The sequence below is a fragment of the Nelumbo lutea genome, chromosome 1 (assembly GCF_056320005.1).
Source record: "Nelumbo lutea isolate HS-2025 chromosome 1, American lotus-T2T, whole genome shotgun sequence".
Taxonomy (NCBI): Eukaryota; Viridiplantae; Streptophyta; class Magnoliopsida; order Proteales; family Nelumbonaceae; genus Nelumbo; species Nelumbo lutea.
In genome coordinates this window covers 203062501-203074578 of record NC_142684.1, presented here as the reverse complement: position 1 = coordinate 203074578, position 12078 = coordinate 203062501, and the positions used below count along the sequence as shown (strand labels likewise).

Genomic DNA, 12078 nt, shown 5'->3' with positions numbered 1-12078 from the left:
AGAGGAGAGTGGAAGAAGAAGGAGAATCAGCCTAAGACAAAAATGGGAAAAGGTGGTAAGGCGTGAAGAAGTGTATTGGAGACAAAGATCAAGGATCAGATGGCTGAAAGAGGGAGATAACAATTCTAGATTCTTTCACATATATGCTTTTGGGAGAAGAAAAAGGAACCACATCTCAAAAATAAAAATTGGGCAGAGAGAGGTGGAGGACCTTGAAGAAATCTCTGAAGCCTTTGTAAACTTCTTCAAAGATTTCTATTCGAAGACTGAAAGTAGAGACTTTTCTAGGCTCTTGGGAAGGCTCTAAGATTTCAGAGGTGAGTAAAATCTGGTTAGAAAGGGAATTCCAAGAATAAGAAGTGATGGAAGCAGTCTTCAACATGGACGGTGATAAGGAACCAGGGCCGGACGGATTTCCACTATTTTTTCTATCAGACTTGTTGGGATATTATCAGACAAGATCTGTTAAAGGCGTTCAAAGACTTTTACCACTCGGCTATTGTAAATAAGGGAAACAATTCCAACTTTATTTGTTTGATTCCCAAAAAGCTAGGCACTTTTGAAGTAAAAGATTTCAGACCTATCAGTCTAGTTGGAAGTGTCTACAAAATACTAGCAAAGGTGTTGGTTAGGAGATTGAAGGAAATTCTAGGTGAGATCATTTCCCCAAATCAATTTGCTTTTGTTAAAGGGCGGCAGATTGCTGATGGCATCCTGATAGCAAACGAATGTGCTGAAGAGAAGAAAATGAAACGGCAAGCCAGGGGTGATTGTGAAGCTAGATTTGGAAAAAGCATATGACAAAGTGGATTGGGAGTGTGTATTAGAAATCATGAGGCTAATGGGATTTGGAAGAAGATGGATTCAGTGGGTGGAGAGATGTATTAAATCCACGTGGTTTTCAGTCCTAATCAATGGGCAACCTAAAGGTTACTTTAATGCTAGTAGGGGATTAAGAACAGGTTGCCCCCTCTCTTCCTTACTCTTCACTCACGTAATGGAAATATTTAGTCAGCTGGTGAAGAAAGCAAATCTGATAGGGTTGGTGAGAGGTTACGGAGTTGGTAGAGATTCAATTCAGATTATGCACCTTCAATTTGCAGATGACGTTATGTTGTTTTTAGTGGCTGAAGAAGACAACGTTGTTAATATGAAAAGGGTCATAATCTGTTTTAAATGGATTTCGGGGCTTCGTCTTAACTTTTCTAAGAACAGTATTGCAGGGCTGAAAATAGTAAATGCTCAATCCCTAAACAGATTTAAGGAAATTTTGGGCTGTAATGTTGAAAGTCTTCCATTCCTGTATTGGAATGCCTCTTGGAGGGAATCTGAAGGTTCAAAGTTTCTGGGACCCAATGATAGAAAAGTGTGAAAAAAATTGGCCACGTGGAAAAGAGACTACTTGTCCAAAGGTGGGAGACTCACCCTCATTAAAGCTTCTCTGGCAAACGCAAACCTGCCAACATACTATCTCTCGACCTTTCGAATGCCAACCAAAATTGCCAATTGGCTTGAAAAACTTCAAAGAAATTTTCTATGGGAAGGAAGTGGGAAAAAGGGATCTCATCTCGTGAATTGGTCCTAGGTGTGCAAATCTAAGGAGGATGGAGGCTTGGGGATATGTCATTTGAGAGAAAAAAACACAACTCTTCTAAGTAAATGGTTGTGGAGATTTCCTCAGGAACTGAATGCCCTATGGACTGAGATCATCACCAGCAAGTATGGGAAGCACGCCAATGGTTGGGATTGCAGTTTTCACTTGAACCGGATCAAGGACATAAGTCCTGCTTTAGGCCTCTAATCAAGGAAGAACAGACAACCATACAATTCCCTTTCGAGACAGTTTGTTGCACACACATTCCTTCCAGAGTTTTTTTTATTTTTATTTTTGTGTGTGTGTGGGAAGCTGGTCTGAAGAAGATCAACACTTCTGATCTCCTCCAGAGAAAGAACCATGGAAGGTCCTATTTATCCCCTCATGTATGCTATTTTTGCTTAAAAGCTGGGGAATCAGCCAATCAGATTCTGATCCACTGTGAGGAAACTAGAAAATTCTGGATTTTCTTTTTCAATCTTTTCAATTATAGTTGGATTTTCTGTAGCACACACTATCTTTTGGAGCATCTGGGAAGAGAGAAATAACCGCATTTTCAACAATAGAAAAAGAAATTACGAGGAACTCTTGTCTATCGTTTCCTATAGAAGTTTCCTTTGGATGTCCAACTCAGTTTTTTAAAGGAGTGAACTTCAGTTTTTTTTTTTTTTTTTTTTTTTTAAAGAAAGTTGAGGGAAAGTTCTTCAGCAACTTCACCCTCAATATTTTGTTTCTCTTATTTTCTATCAAACCACACATAACATGAAGGAAATGACTTCTGTTACAAAATTAGCTTAGAAATCCATCTATTATCCTTTTAGAATTTCCATATTTCACTGAATTAGTCCTCAGTGGTGCAGTCATTCTTCAGTTTACATTTTGCTGGTCTGTTCTGATGTCTGGTATCAAGTAATGTTGACTGTGTTTTCATTTTTTATTATTCAGCATGTGTGAACATTTAGTTTGGGTAGATTTTGTATTATGTTTTGATTCACTTCACATGCTCATGCTTCATCCAGTAGGTTAATTATGCTATTCCATGGAAAAGTAGAAATATTATTTAGTTGGCAAAGTTCTTTCTTCTCATGATTGAAAAAAAACTCTATTGAGTAAAGCATGGAAAGAATGTTCAAAATGTGTTTAAATAAGTGTGTGCCTTTTGGTTTGCATATCTTCTGATTGCCAATATGAATATTCATAGATTTCTAATCTCTTTCTATCTTTAATTTAATATATATAACTAGAGAGTTCTGTATGTATGAGGTCAAATTTACCTGTACTGACTTTGAAATTTTGAAGCATGTGATGCTAAAACTTGATGCTGATATTTGCCACCGCTACCTTTTTAGCCATCAAGGTTCTTTACAAGGACCAATTGATGAAGGTATATATAATTCTTACATTTTATGCATAAGCCATATTGTTATTTTTTTTTGATGAATAACTATATAATTCTTACATTTTATGCATAATACCCCTTTACAAGTGGGTTATTAGTGCCCCTACCCCAAATTATACTTTCTACATACAAAGAACCCCAAATATACAATTACTGCATTGTATGGTTTAGGTCTTGTCCTCTCTTTTACTGCTATATACATACATATTTTTCGCATAGGTTTATTTCACATGAAGCAAAATCAATATCAGCAATAAATGTAGTCTGTATAATGTTGTGTTCTGGTGCATCTCTGTAAATTGTCAGTGTCCTCTGAGCTTCATAAAAAATGTATATTTGAGCTTCCTGAGATTTTCACCACAGTTCATCTCTGTCTGGTTGAGAATCACATTTTACAGTATTTTGACCTCTCTGCCTATTTGGTTCATGCTTACAGAGGGTTGACGAAGCCATCAAAGAAAAGGCATGCAATGCTCTACTTCCCAAGGTACCATTTGTTGCCTTAATTAATTAATTTAATTTTGTGGTGAGAATGTTCCATTTTATAACCTTGTTTGGTTGGGAGTGTTCCATGTTTTGAACTTCAGTCAGTAGCCAAAAGTACATAATCCTTTACATCTGTTGGAAACAGGTCAACCAAATTGGTTCTGTGACCGAGAGCATTGAAGCTGTGGAAATGTCCAAGCGTGCTAGGGTGTCATGGCCAGCCATCGTAGATTTGGATTTACCCTTGCCTTGTGATTATGGAGATAATACTTTTTACTTTCAAATATGTGGGATAACCGCACAAGTTCTGTTTCTGCCAGTGGAGAGACAGAAGACACCTTCATTGCTGATCTCTCCATGGGTCTGGCCACAGTAATTTACTTAATTTGAATGTTACTTCAGTAATTTCAGTAGATAGTAGTAGTGCTTGTTTCATTGAGATGCTGCCAATCTTTCTCCTTATCCTTGCATTTTATCAGGGATAAAATTAAGAGAGGAGCCCCATGCATGTCAGAGCGTCTTGCCTAATACAATCAAGAAGCATATTAGGCCTTGTTTTGCATGTCTATACTTCTTTTTCTTCTCTTGTGATATGATATGGCAAATTGGTTTTGAATCCTCAGATGGGGCCATGTTTGCTTAGATATGAAAATTCTTTTTTCTGTTTGCAGTTATTGCTAATTGAAGAGGAGCTTAGTTCAGAAGCAATTTATGTTGGAGCAAGCTTCTGCAAGCCTGTTGAACCCTACTAAATTTTGAGACCAGTTCAGAGCTGTATTTGGAGGTTTTGTAATTGGTGTTATTGTATTTAGGATTTTAGTTTTTCCTTTATATGTTTTATGATTTTTTCACATTTTCAACTTTACGCAGCATCCCTATCTTACTGCTAGTATATGCCAACGTTGTAGCTGGAGTTAAATTAGAAAATAAAGTCTATTAGAATGATTTAATATTGATGAAAATTTTTACAAATGTATTAATGATTTTTCTTTTTTGTAAATCTTTATAGGTATACATCAATGTATAACTTGTAAATGTACTCATTCTACATTAAAAAAATTACAAAATGCAAAGAAAATAAGGTCCTTATGATGTATCCATGGAAAAAAAAAGAATACAAAGTCTATTAGAATGATTTAATATTGATGAAAATTTTTACAAATGTATTAATGATTTTTCTTTTTTGTAAATTTTTATAGGTATACATCAATGTATAACTTGTAAATGTACTCATTCTATATTAAAAAAATTACAAAATGCAAAGAAAATAAGGTCCTTGTGATGTATCCATGGAAAAAAAAAAAAAGAATGCAAAGAAACTAAGAAAGTAATGATGTACAACTTGTAAGTCTTACTTGGTAAATTAATCATGGTGAATGATGCAACTCGAACACTGGTTTTGAATGCAAAGCAGATTTTAAAGAAACTGAACAAATGTCTTCAGGACTGACGAGAGTGAAAGATGGCCTGATAGCTGAGTCGTTGTTATTTGTTTTATTCTCATCATCGTCATAACTCATAATTGTTTGCAAAACTTAAATATACCCAGAGATTTCAGCAATTGCATGTTTAATCCAAAACCACCACCACCGTGACAAGCTTTTGTTCAGAGGGAAAGCAATGAATGCCGAGTTTCTTAGGTGGATGATAAGTTTTTGCAGAAAACCTAATCTCTGCAATAATAAGTTTTCATGTATATGGATAATCAAAAGGGTTAGACTATGATATGGAAAAGATATGATATCGGAAAAACATCTAACCAATCAACTGGGATCATAAACGTAGTAGTGAATCAGGTGTTATTTTTCAAAATTTATGGGTGGGTTTTGATTCGTTAAAACTCTTTTCAAGCCATATCTTTTTTGCATCATAGATTTTCCCTAATCCAAAGTTACGATTATTGACAAAATTAGATATGTTTTGAAAAAAATTGCAAAAACAGTGAGCTATACAAAAAGCTTATTATTTTTGACCAAATTGCCCCTTTTTAAAATCCCACCCATCATGCATTATAACTTCACTTTTGTTCTTTCATTGTCTTCGCCTTTAGTGTTTATCTCTCTATCTTTGTATCTCCTCATTTTGTTAGGGCATCCATTTATTTCTCTATTTTTTTTTGTATTTTTCTTCTATGTTGAAATGAAGTTGGAGGCTTCTATTTTTGTAGAAAACATAGCTCGAGCTCTTTATAATGGGGAGATGGGACTTATATAGTCGATAACACGTATTTGAAATTGTGGTTGGCTTGAGTTTGAAGTTGGTTTATTTCAAAGAAGAAAAATGAGCTTGATTTTCTCTAGATTTGTCAATTATTTAAGAGTAAAATCTTTAATAAAAATGCCCTTTACACTTCATAGAGAGTAAAAACCCTAGAAGTTTATTTCTACCTCACAACTCTACGTGTTGTTGTAGTCATGGAGATTGCAAGAATGGTGAAGGATGTTTCGCCTCATGAGTTCGTGAGGCATAACTACAAACCCATGTGGTTTATTGGGTTCCACTTGTGAGAATCATACAAATCCATGTGGTTGATTGGATTCTAGGTGCATTTGATAGTGTAACTACAACCAGATCATTTGAGGGATAGATGTTTGCAATTATAAATGCTGTTCCAAAATTGCAAGCAATCATCCGATCTTTTCAATCTCGGATGGTTTTTAAGCCTATAATACACTATTTGGTCTTCCCCATACTAGATGGTTTGTGTGCCTATGAGAATCATATACAACCATGTGGTTTGTTTGGTTTTAAAGGAATTTGAATGTGTTAGATCACTTATATAATTAATTATTATAACTATAATTGATGTTTCAAAATTGTAAGCAACCATTCGGCTTGTGTAATGTCAGATGGTTTCTGTTGTTGCCAAGGATGGGTCGAGGGCAATAAGGTAACTTCACTTCCTTAGTCGAGGGTGAGGGCTGATAAGTCCGACCTATGAAGGAGAGAGTACGTTAGAGAACTTGGGTGTTATCCCAGGGGAGGAGTCCTCGGCGATCAAGTTAGTCTAGTGTGCTAGAGGGGGTCAAATGAGGCCTGAGGAGAGAGCTCAGATGAGGTCACCTGAGAGTAAGAGAGCTTAAGAGTAGGGAAAAGCCAAGTGACCTTACCAATGGAGGGACACCCCTATTTATACTTGAACTCGCTTGGGATTGGTTGGAGGTTGTTAGCAGTGGACAACCAAGATTGCATCATAGCCCTGCCACGTGGCGCTTGTTAGATAGTTTTTGTATGCCCTTAGCTTCAATCAAAATGATGTACTTTATGAGTTTATTGTAAATGAATAAAAGTGCATATTTGATTCATGTTCCCTTGGTATGTTTCTGTATAATACCCTTAAACTAGACACTTAATGAGACTCGTGTTAGTTTAGAATGTTCACAGCCAGTGGGTCGGTCTGGGGAGACCTATCCTGACAAGGTTGACATTGTGGTGCCACCAAGTCGGTTGGGGTGGCCTGTTTCAGCTACCAGGGTGAGACCCTAGGCACATACAGTGTGAGATTAATTGGACCTTTGAACTGGACCAGATTTCTAGTATTGCTCTGGACCTTGGAGATTGATGGGCAAAACTGGAAAGTTACACCCGACCCCTAGACTTGATTATGATATTGCACTAGGTGTCGGATTGAACTGTCTTTGATGTACTAATCAGTGAGATCCTTAGCGGGGGTCAAAACCTAGGTATGTTGGGACAGTCTGAGAATTCATCTGAGTGGGTGATCATAGTGACAGGATCAGCCCCTTTGTCGGACAAAGGTAATGATCGGGGATGCACTCTCACCGTTGGAAACCAAGACTGCCGGCAGCCGATTTCGATCGTTGAGATTTGTTTTGCAAAATATATTTTATATGAGATATAAAAGTATATATATTATGGTTTCGAAATGATTTGCAAAATGTTTTAATTCCCGGGATCCATACTTGAGAGAGTGCAACACTGTTCCTTGCAGCCGAGGGAGAGGTCCTCTCTTGTCGGGCAGTGTATGTTCATTATGGGCTGAGAGGTTAAGTGTAAGACCATTAAGGATAATACCTGATGGGCTAATCTTGCATCTGCCCACAGTCCCTAGGTGTTAAAAGGTGGCTTGGCCCAGGGACCACTTAGGGTAAGTGTTGGGCTCATAGAGCCCATCTGATGGGTTTCAGGGGGTGCACTATCCATAACAATGTATTCGGCCAGGCCTTGTAACAAAGGCTGGGCTGAACTCATGTGGCTGATGTGTAGATCAATGTTTGGGTCCCACGCCATACAAGGAAGCCCAACTGGGCAGCTGTTTGGAAGGCTTAATGAATACATAACCCTAAATGGGCCTTAAGCCCATTTTGAACTGGGCTAATTTGATTAGTCTTTAAGGGGCGAATTCTGAGATAAGATCAGCTGATAGGATTGGGCCCACACCCTATCCACTCAGAGAGTCCGAGATCTAAATGAGATTTAGATTTGGAAACTTCCTAATTAGATTAGGAACTGGCTGATCTAATCCACAGATAAGATAAGGATTATCCCTTATCTTAAAGGGATTTCTAATCCAGATATGGTTTGGGTTAGCAACTCCTAATGAGATTAGGAGCTGATCCCTTTAAGTCTATAAAAGGAAGAGGGGGCGACAACCTTTAGACATCCAATACAACAGACAACCAGCAGTCTTGTCTTCAGAGCTGAGATCACAGAAGAGAGAATTCTGCACCCTACAAATTCTCTTTAGCCGCCTCCTTCCTGCAGCCTCCGCCTATAGCAGTTCGATCTCCATTCATTGGGATAAATCAAGATTGGATCTTGATTCCAATCTTTTGGAGAAAAGATTGGTAGGAGTTGTATTCACAAGCCGTCCAGGTGATTCTTGGGAAGAATCATGTTCTTAGGAAGGACACTACTGATTCTGCTCCACCTTGCACTGCGCCATCTTCAGTGGGAGTAAATTTTGGTTTCTACCTTGGTCGTGAACACCTCAATTGAGAGATATTGTTTCTTTGTATCAGGTATTATCTCTCTCTCCTCCTTTTGGTTCAGATCTGGTTCAGTTTATGGTTCAAGAATGATCATTGAAAATATGATTTTCTAAATAGGGAATTCGATTCCCAGTTGAAGGGAAAGAAAAATTTTTGAAACTCGCCCCCTTTATTTCGCAATCTTGGGCGTCCATGTGATGGATTTCTTATCCCTTCAGCACCATCCTGGCCCTACCACATGTGCCTACATCATTTTCCCCCACTCTCGAGGCCATGATGGATGAGGTCGGATGAAGAGTTGAGTGGAGGCCTCGACGCCGACCAAAGAGAGTGCAATGATATCACTGGAAGGCGCTAGGTCTAGATATTGAGGGACCTCAACTCTGTTAGAGAGAGCGTCATCCTAAAAGCACGGAGGAGGTGGCCTTAGCTACTGAGGGCTTCCCTTTGTTGTCTAGTGGCAGCTGCCTTGGAGTTGATTCCGTCTCTTAAGAGGATCATGGAGGGTCGAGGGCTAGGTACTATGCCTTGTACAGGTACAAGGTGATCGTGCCCCTCAGCCATGTGCTTCACAGACGTCGCAAAGGATCTGTGCATAGGATAGGCGTCAACGTCGATTGATTGTTGCCGTGTGTGGGATAGGTGATGGGTTGGTTGGCCGTAGCCGTGTGCGAGACGGGTCTTGGCATCGACTAGCTGTGACCGTATGCGAGACGGGTGTCAGGTTGCCTGGGTTGAGTTGCTTCCGGTCTGGGATTGGAGAGCAAACCGGTCGACTCGCTCGACATCATTTCGCATTCCTGAGGTCGATGACACATGTCACGTGTCGGTTCGGGCTGTCAGGTTGGCTGCTCTATAGCCATTGGATCAAGGCGATCTAAGCCATTCATTTTTCTTTAAATAGGGCATCGGTTAAGGCGGTTGCTACCATTTTCCTTCTTCAGCCTGAGCTTCCGGAGACCTCGACCACCTTCTTAGCTGATCCCTTAGCTTTTATCTTAACTCTGATTACTAGGTAAAGGACTGCACCCTTAGCCATGTCGTACTCTGATTATGATCCTAAGTGTTACAACCTCCTTTACCTATTGGGAGCAAGCTCATCTCGTCCTACCACATCCATAAGTAATAGAGAAAGCTATGGTAGTGAGTCCGAGGGATCGTCTCCGAGGCCCGAGGTCTAGGTACTGAGGGAGAAGACTACTCCTGGAAGTGCCAAGTGTACCCAATGGGGCAATGAATCTCCCAACGAAAGTACTGGCTCTACGTGGCCGAGGGGTGGCATCGCAAAGGACCTTGTTAACATAGTAGATTGGCCACTGCACTCCTTCATCCTCTCGCACCAGAACAGAGCTGACGGCCTCATCCTCGGTCGAGAGGTATAGGAACAATGTTTCTCCTAGAAGGGGCCATGTGAGCAGAGGGCGCGAGGTGAGGTAAGACTTCAACTCGTCAAAGGTTCTTTGGCATTCTTCAGTCTACTAGAAGTCCTTTAGCTTCTTTATGGCTTAGAAGAAGGGTAGGCAGTGGTCGATTGACTTTGACATGAATCGGTTGAAGGCAGCCACTCGACCGGTGAGCCTTCATGTTTCTTTGATGGACCGAGGTGGCTCCATGTCAAGTATGGCCTAAATTATTTTTGGGTTGGCCTCTATGCCCGTTGAGAGACCACGAAGCCTAAGAATTTGCTTGAGGTGCCGCCAAAAGCACATTTGTTGGGATTAAGCTTCATGTTGTAATTCCTCAGCGTTGCAAAGGCCTCGACTAGGTCTAAGGTGTGATGGTCGGCCTTCAGGATTTTTACCACCATGTCGTCCACATAGGCTTCGACATTTCTTCCAACTTGATTCTTGAAGATTTTGTTCACAAGCCATTGGTAGGTAGCCCCAACATTTTTCAGTCCAAAGGGCATGACCTTGTAGCAGTACGAGGTCTTCTCCTTGTCCTTAACGTGCATCTTGATATGATTATATCCGGAGAAGGCATCGATGAAAGTCAGTAGCTCATACCTTGTGGTGGCATTGACGAGGTGGTTGATCCTCGGCAAATGAAAGCTATCTTTGCGATAGGCTCGGTTGAGGTCTATGGAGTCAATACAGATCCACCATTTCCCATTAGCCTTCTTAACCTTGACCACATTGGACAACCATTTAGAGTAATGTACTTCACGGATGAAACCGGCGTCAAGTAGCTTGTCTACCTCATCTCCAATGGTTTTCCAACGTTCTGGTGCAAAATTCCTATTTTTTTTACCGAATTGGCCTACAGCTTGAGTCCACACTTAGCCTGTAAGTAATGACTGAGGGGTCGATTCTAGGCATTTCAACGGCAGACCAAGCAAAGACGTTGATGAGAATGCAAAATATCATATTTTTCTCCCTTAATGTTTAGTCTTTTATACTTATTTAGTGACTAAATTGACTCATTATTCTTATATTTTGATTTAGGGCACAAATGGAGGCGGTTACGTGAAAAACAAAGCTAATTGGGCAATTCTGGACAGTTTTGGCATCACTTCGTAATCTGGGCATAACTCTATCATCTGAGCTCCGATTGAGATTATTCAAGATGATTTAGAACAATAAGGAAAAACTCTACAACTTTCATGTTTTGAGTTTTGAGAGATACTGACTACATCAAGGTCGAAATTGGGATCTAAGTAGCTGCACCTACATTGCTGACGTGCTGGAAACGTTTCTTAGCTCACAAGTTTTCATATGCAGGAATCACCACCCTCCTAATTACATTAGAACTCCATTTTATCTTATTTTTATTATTTTTCTTGATAAATCAGAATTGGAGACTGTTATGTAGAGAAAAATTTTAGGAGATTTTGTAGGTTTCTCTTGGGGGATGGGAAGTGGAGATAAAAGAAAAGAGAAGGAAAACGAGAAAAAAGACAATCAGACTTGGGCTGCCGCACCTCCTATCTTCTTCAAAATTTCCTTGAGTTTTCATCATGACCATGTGTGGCTAAATTCTGATACTTGGTCGAAGGAAACAGAAGCCTTAGAATCAACAAAACTGTGAGATCGAATTTAATTTTTACTGTTTGATTTATGCTTTGAATATCGAATGTTCTTCTATGCTTATGTTCATGATTGTTTTGTCTAATCGCTAAGAGGCCTAATAGTTTATTATTCGTTGCAATCTACTACTAGGTTAGATATTAGATCCGTAATTGTTTGATCCCTCTAATCTGTGAAGCAACTAGGATTTAATGATTTACTGTGTCAGAAGTTGTTAGATCTTAGGAAGAACACTCAACTAAATTAAATACAACCGCTTGTGCTTGCGTTGTTTAGTTTCATCGATATCCAATTCTTGATGCTACTACTGGATTAAATGTTTAACGCTTGTTCTAGGTTATTTAGTAGTAAGGGTTAAGTAGATCGCTTATTTTCTAATTAACTGCAATTAAGGAGAGATAGGAAAATAATTCCTAGGGTGAATATTCAAAGTGTGAATTGATATATTTTTGCATCGATGATCAGTGGTGAAATTCTGATGGTGGATGTTGACTTAGACCAAGATTTGTTCTTTTGATTAATTTCAACACTTTAATTTGAATTGCTCTTTATTTGATTTTCTTTATTTGTTCACGTAGCACAAAATAGGCTAGATACTCTCTGTGGGAACGATCCCTACTT

The 12078-nt window shown here is 39.3% G+C and overlaps 1 protein-coding gene across 2 annotated transcripts; it reads left to right on the top strand.

Moving 5' to 3' along the window:
• The first annotated feature begins 2774 nt into the window (after nucleotides 1-2774).
• Nucleotides 2775-4431, top strand: LOC148880452 (enolase 1-like). Of its 2 annotated transcripts, none has more exons than XM_088962362.1 (4): nucleotides 2775-2978; nucleotides 3430-3480; nucleotides 3625-3840; nucleotides 4151-4431. In XM_088962362.1, the coding sequence occupies exons 1-4, from the start codon at nucleotides 2913-2915 to the stop codon at nucleotides 4229-4231; spliced, it is 414 nt and encodes a 137-aa protein (XP_088818488.1). In that variant the 5' UTR covers nucleotides 2775-2912; the 3' UTR covers nucleotides 4232-4431. The 2 variants fall into 2 exon arrangements, with proteins under 2 accessions (XP_088818488.1, XP_088818489.1); XM_088962363.1 differs by having other exon boundaries at nucleotides 3625-3851.
• Nucleotides 4432-12078: the final 7647 nt, after the last annotated feature.